Source organism: Hoplias malabaricus, chromosome 2, assembly GCF_029633855.1.
Source record: "Hoplias malabaricus isolate fHopMal1 chromosome 2, fHopMal1.hap1, whole genome shotgun sequence".
In the NCBI taxonomy this organism is placed as follows: domain Eukaryota; kingdom Metazoa; phylum Chordata; class Actinopteri; order Characiformes; family Erythrinidae; genus Hoplias; species Hoplias malabaricus.
This window is the reverse complement of record NC_089801.1, coordinates 1,672,030-1,683,997: the sequence shown is the minus strand read 5'-3', so window position 1 is coordinate 1,683,997 and position 11,968 is coordinate 1,672,030. Positions and strand designations below refer to the sequence as shown.

The 11,968-nt window shown below is 43.9% G+C and overlaps 1 protein-coding gene across 1 annotated transcript in view; it reads left to right on the top strand.

Moving 5' to 3' along the window:
* Positions 1-5,032: 5,032 nt before the first annotated feature.
* lrba (LPS-responsive vesicle trafficking, beach and anchor containing) overlaps positions 5,033-11,968 on the top strand; it is a 214,216-nt gene continuing 207,280 nt past the window's right edge. Inside the window, 1 exon segment of the mRNA XM_066662321.1 lies at positions 5,033-5,818. Coding sequence (XP_066518418.1) covers positions 5,696-5,818 — 123 coding nt within the window. The 5' untranslated portion in view covers positions 5,033-5,695.

The window sequence follows — 11,968 nt, the reverse complement described above, 5'->3', positions numbered from 1 at the left end:
CCAATCCACCTACCAACGTGTGTTTTTGGACTGTGGGAGGAAACCGGAGCACCCGAAGGAAACCCACGCAGACACAGGGAGAACACACCACACTCCTCACAGACATTCACCCGGAGGAAACCCACGCAGACACAGAGAGAACACACCACACTCCTCACAGACAGTCACCCGGAGGAAACCCACGCAGACACAGGGAGAACACACCACACTCCTCACAGACAGTCACCCGGAGGAAACCCACGCAGACACAGGGAGAACACACCACACTCCTCACAGACAGTCACCCGGAGCGGGAATCGAACCCACAACCTCCAGACCCCTGGAACTGTGTGACTGCTACACTACCTGCTGCGCCACCGTGCCGCTTCTATATATCATATATCATATCTACATTCCCCATTTACAAGTACAGTCCTCCAACAATAAGTCAAAATTGTTTAAGGTTTGAGGTTGCTTGAGCTGCTTACTAACATAGCAATGAATGTTTGGCCCAAATGTGGTACCTCTGCAGTTCTCTCATGGCCCACGTTTGCCTTTGATTAATCGCGTTCATTCAGGGTGAGTCTGGTTGCCTCCTCAGGTCAAGCCCGGCTCATGACATTTGTGGGGGGACAGATTTGGCCCAAATGTGTCCGCAACACTCTCAGAGAAAAAGGTACGGTAGAGGTACTAAAAGTTTTAAAGTCCAGTTTAGTTCCCTGAAGGTACACTACATTCTCGTCTCCAAAAGAGGAGGGGATTATTTCAATTATGTCATTATAGGACTAACATAATCTTTAACCTATGACCTGGAGATGAAATGGTTTGTATGAAATCAGCACCATTTTAAAATCTAATTGTAATAGAATAGGGTACAATTATGTTGCTAAAGGTACTGATTATTTACTCTTGAGTGTACCATTAGAGTGGGTTCGATTCCTGCTCCGGGTGACTGTCTGTGAGGAGTGTGGTGTGCTCCCAGTGTCTGCGTGGGTTTCCTCCGGGTGACTGCCTGTGAGGAGTGTGGTGTGTTCTCTCTGTGTCTGCGTGGGTTTCCTCCGGGTGACTGTCTGTGAGGAGTGTGGTGTGTTCTCCCTGTGTCTGCGTGGGTTTCCTCCGGGTGACTGCCTGTGAGGAGTGTGGTGTGTTCTCTCTGTGTCTGCGTGGGTTTCCTCCGGGTGACTGTGAGGAGTGTGGTGTGTTCTCTCTGTGTCTGTGTGGGTTTCCTCCGGGTGACTGTCTGTGAGGAGTGTGGTGTGTTCTCCCTGTGTCTGCGTGGGTTTCCTCCGGGTGACTGTCTGTGAGGAGTGTGGTGTGTTCTCCCTGTGTCTGCGTGGGTTTCCTCCGGGTGACTGTCTGTGAGGAGTGTGGTGTGTTCTCTCTGTGTCTGCGTGGGTTTCCTCCGGGTGACTGTCTGTGAGGAGTGTGGTGTGTTCTCCCTGTGTCTGCGTGGGTTTCCTCCGGGTGACTGTCTGTGAGGAGTGTGGTGTGTTCTCCCTGTGTCTGCGTGGGTTTCCTCCGGGTGACTGTCTGTGAGGAGTGTGGTGTGTTCTCTCTGTGTCTGCGTGGGTTTCCTCCGGGTGACTGTCTGTGAGGAGTGTGGTGTGTTCTCCCTGTGTCTGCGTGGGTTTCCTCCGGGTGACTGTCTGTGAGGAGTGTGGTGTGTTCTCCCTGTGTCTGCGTGGGTTTCCTCCGGGTGACTGTCTGTGAGGAGTGTGGTGTGTTCTCTCTGTGTCTGCGTGGGTTTCCTCCGGGTGACTGTCTGTGAGGAGTGTGGTGTGTTCTCCCTGTGTCTGCGTGGGTTTCCTCCGGGTGACTGTCTGTGAGGAGTGTGGTGTGTTCTCCCTGTGTCTGCGTGGGTTTCCTCCGGGTGACTGTCTGTGAGGAGTGTGGTGTGTTCTCTCTGTGTCTGCGTGGGTTTCCTCCGGGTGACTGTCTGTGAGGAGTGTGGTGTGTTCTCCCTGTGTCTGCGTGGGTTTCCCCTGGGTGACTGCCTGTGAGGAGTGTGGTGTGTTCTCCCTGTGTCTGCGTGGGTTTCCTCCGGGTGACTGTGAGGAGTGTGGTGTGTTCTTTCTGTGTCTGCATGGGTTTCCTCCGGGTGACTGTCTGTGAGGAGTGTGGTGTGTTCTCCCTGTGTCTGCGTGGGTTTCCTCCGGGTGACTGTGAGGAGTGTGGTGTGTTCTTTCTGTGTCTGCATGGGTTTCCTCTGGGTGACTGTCTGTGAGGAGTGTGGTGTGTTCTCTCTGTGTCTGCGTGGGTTTCCTCCGGGTGACTGTCTGTGAGGAGTGTGGTGTGTTCTCTCTGTGTCTGCGTGGGTTTCCTCCGGGTGACTGTGAGGAGTGTGGTGTGTTCTCTCTGTGTCTGCGTGGGTTTCCTCCGGGTGACTGTCTGTGAGGAGTGTGGTGTGCACTCCCCGTGTCTGCGCGGGTTTCCTCCGGGTGACTGTCTGTGAAGAGTGTGGTGTGTTCTCCCTGTGTCTGTGTGGGTTTCCTCCGGGTGCTCCGGTTTCCTCCCACAGTCCAAAAACACACATTGGTAGGTGGATTGGCGACTCAAAAGTGTCCGTAGGTGTGAGTGTGTGAGTGAATGTGTGTGTCTGTGTTGCCCTGTGAAGGACTGGCGCCCCCTCCAGGGTGTATTCCCGCCTTGCGCCCAATGATTCCAGGTAGGCTCTGGACCCACTATGACTCTGAACTGGATAAGCGCTTACAGATAATGAATGAATGAATGAATGTACCATTAGAGTGACAGCAACAGGGATCAAGGCGCATTTCTCTGACAGTGTACCTGGGTACGTGCTCCTCAGAGCCTGCAGTATCTATCAAAACAGAAACTGAAGCATGACCCACTCTTTTTGGCTCACTTTGTTTAAAAATAAAAGCACTAAATGTGGAGCAGCATATAACAGGCTGGATCTATGCTCTTAAAAATAAAGGTGTTACAAAGGTTTCTTTGAACGATTCCATAGAAGAACCACTTTTGTTTGTTTGCTCAAGAGACGTGTGAGTGTGAAGAACCTTTTAAAGGTGGTTCTTCTATGGCATCGCTCAAAGAACCTTTGGTAGCAACTTTATTATTAAGAGTGTAGCCAGTGAAAAAAAAATATTCACAGTTGGCTGTAAAGTAAAGATTACATTTATGTTTATATGTGTTTTATAAAGGGTTTTTAACTCTCACTAAAATCTCAAACCAGGCACAGATGATAATAAAAAGTGTAAATGGATTCTGTTCAGTTTTCACAGGTCTGGACATCCAACGCGTGTTAGTGCCAGGTGTAAACAAGCTCTATGACACACTGTTATGTATAAACACGGACTTAAGTTTGTACACGCATAAAAACAGTAACAGCTATCTACACAAATTGTGTGCTGATAGTGTAAAGACACCCACACAAGCCAGCAGTGACCAAACAGGCCATTCAAGCTGTGTGAGTTACAGAATTTGAATGTCCAGCAAGGTCACTGTGGTGTGGCTCAAATTGTTCATCTATTTCAGGAGTTTCCTTAACCATCAGGACTCCATAAGCTACAACATAAAATCCAGCATTTCATTTCTCCTTCAGCACCAGCAGTGAACCCCTGAACTAACGCCCTGCATGATTCTCTTCAGTGGGAATGGATTTAAAAAACTCACAATCAACATTTTATTTTCAACTCAGTTCACTCATGTTCAAATAAAGTGTTTGGTAATTAGTGGAGGAGCTCATTAATGGGTAAATGCAGAAAGCACAAAATAAAATGTGATAAAGTGTATAAATTATGTTTTTTCTTGTTAAAACGGTCTTAATTAAGATGGGTATATAGTGATTGTTGTGTGTTCAATTCATTACAATAAGCTTCACTTAGTTTTTGCTCCGGTTGTGAAGTAAGCTAACGCCAAGGCAATGGCACCAAGGGTCTGTTGTCGAAGGAGAAGCTCACACACACACACACACACACACACACACACACAAACCTGTTGATATTTGTTGTGGGCACATTTTGTGGAGCCTTACTGTTATCTTAACCATATCTGCTATTAGCCCAAGCCTATCTCTGACATTAAAACAAACCCTGAAACATGTTTGATTTATGTCTTTGGGACCAGAATGTGGCCAAAATAAAAACAGTGTAAGTATGTAAACAGATTATGGTCCTCACAAAGTGACTGAAACTTGGTGTACACATAAACACACACATACACACATGGCTCTGGGGAAGGAGAGCGCAAACTCCCAGTACAACAGAGCAAAATTATAACTCGTAAACATCTTACCAATTCTGTCTTTAGGAAATAGAAAGAAGGAAATAGACACTAAAGTTCTTCTTTGGTGTCTGTCTCCTTCCTTCTATTTCCAAAGACAAAATTAGTATACATATAGTTAATAAATATGCAATTAGTTAATAAACCCACTGTATTTTTTTCCCTCTGGACTTTTTTTTCCATCCTTTGCACTTCATAGTTTGTCCCATTGCAGTTAATCCCCCCCTCCTCCACACTTTACATACAGCCACCACTTTATAATGTTTCCCATTGCACTTATTTTTTAAATATTTTAATTTTGTAAAACACTTTTATTCACACACTACACACTAAACACACTAAATATTCACCTTTGCCACTGCAATGACAGCAATGATAATTACACCAACAAAAAATATTAATAATATTAATAATATGAATGATAACAATAAATAATAATTTATTAATTTAATTGAAAAACCTTATTTTAAAAGAATCAAGAAGATTCTAATACTTAGTATAATAAATATTTACGAATTTAATTATAATTTTTTAAAATAATATTATTGGGCTCACAGTGACCCGCCTCTTCTGCGCTATGATTGGCTGGTAGTCAACGCGTCTATTCTGTTAGCCAATCCAGCGAGGGGGAGGCAGGACTTTAACGGTCGAGAGCGGCGGAACGCTTATAAATATGAACTAACGTGCCAATCGTGTCGCGAGAGAGGCGGGGCTTTGTCTCTCCCACGTCACTAGCGACTCGTACCTGCGCCACACCTGAGTTGGCACGCGCCTCCCGCCTGCGCGCTCATGCGCATGCGCGTCTCGCTCTCAGTGGCTCCACTGACATGGCGGAGGCGAGAAGCAGAGAGCGGCGGATCGATCACATTATCTGGAAACTGTCGGATTAAACCGCTCGCACGACGAATCTTATCGATACGTGAAGGTCGCGCGAGTCGCGGCGGGTGTGACTGAGCGATTCGGAGCGTTTTTCCCTGTCGTTTTCCTCTCCGAAGCCTTCATTTTCTGTGTGTCTGAGGGGATTTGTAAGTTAGCAAGTTTCTCCTTCGCTGTGGTGGGTAGCGCGAGGTGTTTTAGACGCAGACAGGGCGAGAGAAGGCGGTTTGCGTGTGCGCGAATTCCGCCCCCAAAAGTTAGAAAACTGTTAGCATTCGGCTAAAGTTACGAGCGAGCGAGCGAGCGTGCGCGCGCACCCCAGCCAACGTTCGTTGACAGCTTGCTCTCTCGCTCGTTTGTCGTGAACGCGCACTCTGAATGACACTCGACAGGTAACGTCAAGGAGAGGGAAAGTGAGTCAAAGTGAAACACACGAGAGCGCGCGGGCGGAACCCTGTTTTCCCTGCTGTGGATGGTTATCATCTGCGTTACCAGAGCCAAAGCCTTTGGGAACTGAGAGGCTGGGCTCGCGGGCACCTGCAGATCAGGTGCCTTCCCTCACCTGAGCGCGAGAGACACACCTGAGCCCAACCGAGTCATGGCCAGCGAAGCCCCTACAGTCCCCATACGGGGAATTCGGATGAAATTCGCCGTGCTCCTGGGCCTGGTACAGACGGGAGAGGTCTCAAGCCGGGACATCGTGGAGACTGTGTTTAACCTGGTAGGTTAATCTGATTAGACGGGTTAGACGAGTACACGAGTGAGTACACAAACACACACACACATAGACGTACGTACGTACACGTATTGCAAAGCCTGAGAAAAGTTAGCCTCATGGATTACTGTCCCTGGCCAATGTTGAATGCTCCTCCCACTCCCTGGCTACTTTATTGCAAGTCCTCCCACTTTCTTGGCCATGTTGTGGCAAACTGTCCATTTATTGGACAACTCTGGTGACAACCTCTAGCTTGTACTTTGACTCACTGTCCACAGATCCCACGTATAGTGTCCAGTTATGGACCATAGCTCGTCTGTTCATCGACATTCATCGCTGTGCCACAGACACTCTGCTGTCGCTGGGATTTTCAGTTTCACTGTGTCAAGGTACTGCATCGAGGGTGGTCAGCCGCCCAAAATGATGCAGACAATAGCTGTTCTGTGGTCAGAAAGGTGCAGTGGTGTACGTCCACGGATGGAGCAACAGCTGACTCTAACTTTACATTAGTGAGGTGTCCTCACCAGAGGGGTTTCCAATAAAGTGGCCACGGAGTGGATATCAGGTGCTAGTTGTTATGGCCTACTCTTAGGTAATGCATCACTTGCTGTTGCAACTGAACGAGGAAATGTTTTGTAAAAGGAAGCACACTGTGTTTAAGGGTTACAGGTTCATCGTTTCACGGCAGCTTGTGTTAGGTCTCATTCAGCCTTGTGTTCTGTGTTGTCTCTTGATCTCTTTAATCTGTGAGACGCAGTCTTGAATTCAGGAAACCGCTGTGTTTTATCGTAAACCACGTTTGTTTGACAGGCTCCGTACAGTAATGTAACAGAATCACAAACCTGCCTCGACATGAGGACTTCCTGCAGATTACAGAGTGTTGGGTTAGGTTTGGTTCATATTGTACAGTTTTGGCTCGTGTGTAAATAAGTCGTCATTGATGAGTTATGAATTGTGCAAGTTGTCATTTGCGGTTTTCACTAGGGTATGAGTTGGTGTGAACTGTATTTCACTATTTATAGTAGTGTATATATTTGTGTAATTAACTAGTGTTAATTGTTAATTCCAGTTTATTGTTGAACTCTTGTTTTAGAGTTTAAGCGGCTGTAGACATTGGTATAACCGCATTAGACAGATTTAATTGTCATTCAAATTTACACCATACACCACAGCAACAACCTAGCCGTAACACCTACCTTACACAGATGCATTAGCAACGGCCTAGCAACAATTTAACAACAACCTGGGATAACTTAGCAACAGTTTACCAACACCTTTGCAACCACTGTGTGCGCCATACCAACAACCTAGCAACACTTTAGCAACCACCCGGGATACCATTGCACCCACATTTCAGTGTCTTATAAATCACCTTGGATATCAACATGAGGAAGAGCAGCAGAGTAGGAACATTTCAGATACCTTTTCAAATGTTCTTAGCTGGATTTGACAACCCAGTTTAAAGTTTAAAGGTCACAGATGGCTCTCCTCTTCGCGCCTAAAACACCATTCTCTTACAAGGAAGCCACTCACTGTATAGCAGGAAATGTTTTAATGTGGTTCACCTCCATCAGTGCTTACAGACACCCCCCCCCCCAACACACAGATACCAACTACATTTTCAATGTGTCAGAACGCATGGTTGTGCACTGCATGTAATTTTAAGTGTAATGTTAATACAGATCCATGTTTATTTGAAATAATTTGGTAAAATACATTTAGTAAAAAGCACTTTATAAAGTCTGGACTCTTTTGCTGATAGTTTAACTACATTTATTTTTGTTTTTGTCATAGAAAAATATGCAGGATTACACTTTAAACTCTTACATTGTTTGTGTTTGGTTGTGGGTGTGTGTATAGTGTGTGTGTGTGTGTGGGTGTGTGTATGACTGTGGTAGAGGTCAGTAAGGATTGATTTGGTTTCTTTTCCTGAGGTTGTGTTGTCTTTAAGCGACATTGAGATGTCTGTCTTGTGTGTGAATGAGAGAATACGGAAGTGAGGTGTGTGTGTGTGTGTGTGTAAAATGCTCCACTGCCATGGAGGCAGGGCTAAACCTGATAAACTGCTTCATCACTGTGGAAAGACAATGGAGAAAGAGAGAAGGAGAAACAGAGTGAAGGAGGCCGGGCAGAGGGAGGAAATGGGGAAGAAAAGGAGAGTAAAATTATTTTCAAAAATGTGTTAAAATAGTTCAGTTTTTTTGTAGTATGTGAAAGTCAAAAACAACAGAAGAAAACAGTCGTCTGGGACATGGCACTCTGCTCCCCCTTCCCCTGTCTAAAGAGTCCTGTTCAGAACGAGCGATTTAAACCACAGCTGAGAATGACCCTCTGTTTACTTTCAAGCCCAAGGCACCCAGGAATTATAAGCCAGGAGCAGAAAAGCTGTCTTTGAATAATTCTTTGCTTTGTTCGCCATATTCAAGCTATATACTTATTTCTTTATGTCTGTCGAGTTTGTTGTGCTCCATTTAACATCATCTTTGTTTTTATGCCTTATTTCTTTATGTATTATAAAATAGACTAAATTGAGAGTCTGATTTGCTTGCTGTGAAAATACAGTCGTCAATTCAGTGACACTTTTATGAGCTTGGTAATGATTTATCTGAGCGCTCAGGGTCATGGGATGATCAGCTGTAATTGTAATATGTGTCTGAACAATCTCAACTCATTAGAAAGTAGTACTAAGTGCATCATCAGAATAGTGTGTGCATCCATTACTAATTAGTGTGTAGTGTCCAACAATTGGGCCCAACGCACTAATTATTAGGAATCATTGTATCATTGTATATTTTGCATCATTGTGGGGTATTCCACAAAGCAGGATTTTTCAGTTTAACCAGATCACATTAGACTGAAATCCAATGTACCCAAAAGGAAAAAGGGCTGACAGACATTCGTAATTGCACAGTCCTTAAAGGCTAAGCAGCAGCTCTATGAAAGTGTCAAACAAATAAATACAGTGGTTGAGTTCCTAACTTGTGTTTATTGAGAGTCAGAAAACATGTTATTTCTTACTAATTGAAGGAATAAGGTTTAAAAGACCGTTGGTCCCCCCCCCCCCCCCAGCGGTGTTGGGAAACTCTAATAGGCGTCTTGCCTGTGACGTAGATGGTGGACAACACTCTAGAAGCTGCACTTAATTTAATGCAAAATGAGGAAAAGGTGTGTTGTTTTTGGCTGCAATCATTCAATGTACAGTGGGACATCTGTGAACAAATGGCCCAAAGATCCCAAAATATCCAGAAAATGGACTAAACTTGTCCACTTTAAACGGGCACTTTGGAAAGGACCATCCGCTCACTCCGTTATCTGTAGCTCATTTCACTGGCGCTTTTCCAACAATATGGGCATGTAAGGACACCAACGAAAGGTGTTCAAGAGCCTCTGTAACATGGAGGTAAACAGGGTAAGGACACTCACTTCGCCTGTTTTAGTTGGTGTTAGTTAACGTTAGCTTGACTCGCTAAACTCGGTGTCTCAGATTATACTCGGATACGTAGCTGCATTACGGAGGTTTATAGTGTCGGATGAATTCGAGTTCGACTTCGATCACATTTACAAGAATAACGGTACCTCTACATTTGAGTTTAGCTTATTGCTAGGCTATTGTCATGAATAATGTTGGTTATTTAGCTAGATACTGTCATAACAGTCGGTCATAACGGTGTTTTACCGCGGCGTTGTTCAGCTGTTGTCCACCAGTGACGTCACGGTCGCGTTCGAGAATTTCCGTAGCGAGTTTTTCCGTCAATTTAATAAAATTGTCCGTTTTAAAGCAAATTAAGCTGCTATTTTCATTTTAATTCATACTTATATCTGTCAGTAACTACAATAATGTGGAATATTCATGGAGCTCCATTAAGTGGTGCTTAGCCTTTACGATATCATAACCTATTAATGCTGCTTTGTGGAATAGCACCCTAATGTAGTTCACAACAGTACAGAGATTTTCAGTTTATTAACAGCAGAGGTTTTCTTCAGTATGAGGTTACAATTGAACACACACACACACACACACACACACACTGAGTGAAGGAAGTGGTTACATATGGCAGTACCCTAACTGTTGGAAATTGCTTGCATGTTGCAGTTGCAAATAGCTTTGCTTCTTAAAATGAAACATGACGTCATCATCTCAGGATGCTTACTCACACAACGTCAATATTTATTACCTGGTTATTATTATGTAGTTTGGTCATTGTTTTTGAAATGTAGACTGATATACTCAAACATTCAGACCATTTATGTTCTTTTCTTTTACATTTGCACACACATTCTTTTCTCTCTCTCTCTCTTTGTCTAGCTCCATCCTTCTCACTTTCACTTTCTCCTTTCTCTCTCACACTCTTTTTCTCTTGTACCGTCTCACTCCCTGCTCTCTCATTTAGTTTCTCTTGTTCTTTCTCTTTTAGTCACTCAGTTTCCAAACGTATCCCTTATTTTAGCCGTGTCGGAGACATTTGCTGAATAACTAATAAGTGTGCTTCATAGAGTGGGTTTGTTCAAGAACCAAATCAGAATGCTTCCTAGAACTGCATTTGTTCGAGAACCAAATTACAACTCTTTCTAGCTCGGTTTGATTGAGTACCAACTGAAAAGTATGTCTGGTGTGATGTTTATTGGGGAGGGAAAATAAAACAACCTCTGGAGGAACATTTAAAAGTGCGTTAGTCAATATTTGGGACATGTGACCTCTATCTGCTGCATAAGAGAGCTACACTAACCTCCCCATCCCTGATTTAGCCTTCAGTTTTATTCTCGTATAGTGTCATTGTTCTCGACTTTTTTTAAAAGTACTTCCAGTCTTCACTCATTATGTTTTTTGTCATCATGTTTTTTTGTTGCGGCATGCTTTTACCTACAGCACAGCAATTGTTCCAGATTCTCTGAATCTTTTGATGATGTTATGCACGGTTGATGGTGATAACTTAAAAGTCTTTGCTATTTTACGCTGGGTAACACCATCCTGGTATCGCTGCACTATCTTTCTGCCCAACAATGGTGGAATTGGTGATCCTCTTACCATCTTGGCTTCAGAGAGACACTGACACTCTGAGAAGCTCTTTTTACACCCAATCATGTTGTCAATTGACCTAATTAGTGTTAATTGGTCTTCCAGCTGTTCGTTATATGCTCAATTTCCTTTTTCCAGCCACTTATTGCTACTTGTCCCAACTTTTTTGGGATTTGTTGACACTGTGAAATTTTGAATCAATATATTTTTCCTTTAAAATGTTACATTTACTCAGATTAAACTTTTGATCTGTCATCTATGTTCTATTACGAATAAAATATTGACATTTGCCATCTCCACATCATTGCATTCAGTTTTTATTCACATTTTTTTTTTAAGTGTCCCAACTTTTTTTGGAATCTGGTTTGTTTTATATCAAAATGTTCAGAACAAAGCCATTTATGAACCTCTAACTCTGAAAAACCTAAATCGGATTTTAGAAAATCTTTATATTTCTTGTGAAAACATCCCTTTACTCGTAGAGGAGTTGTTTTTGTGATTGAAATAGTTTTATCCGAGTCTTAAAAACAAGCGAATCCACCAGTGAGACACGGCGAGAGGCAGAGGAGGCGTGTCTCAAACTTATTCATAGGCTGGTAACTCGGGATGTACAGTGTCGTGATAACATGCGTTCGAAAGAGCAGTTTCTGCACATTCACAGAGTGTTTGAACTGTATTTCTGCGCTGTGCTATCGCTGAGATATTAATAGAAACGTCGCGAATGGTCGTATTTGACGTGCCGGCACGTTCTTCGACCCCAGAGGGTTAAGGATACCTTCTTAGACATGTTGACGTTTATCATTGTAATAAATTCTGTAATGATGCTGTTATTATCTGATTTTATATAAATATGTATCGTGTATCGGGAATGTCTTATTATGTCCATATCACTGCCCCTTACCCTGGGCTCGCTGAGGCTGTGCTGTATTGAATTTCTCTGGGGGTTTTCAGGTGATTTAGTCTGAGCACCTGCATTTAGCCTAAAGCAACCAAGCTCCACAAACAAAGTCTCTGACCTTTGGCTGTTGCTGTGGAAACCGTGGGAACAGGTGACTGGGTTTTGTCTGTGGTAAATGATCCTCCGGGATGAGGGAGAGGCTCTTTCTCTGCTGTCCTGTTGCTCTGTGCCTTTAAGAATC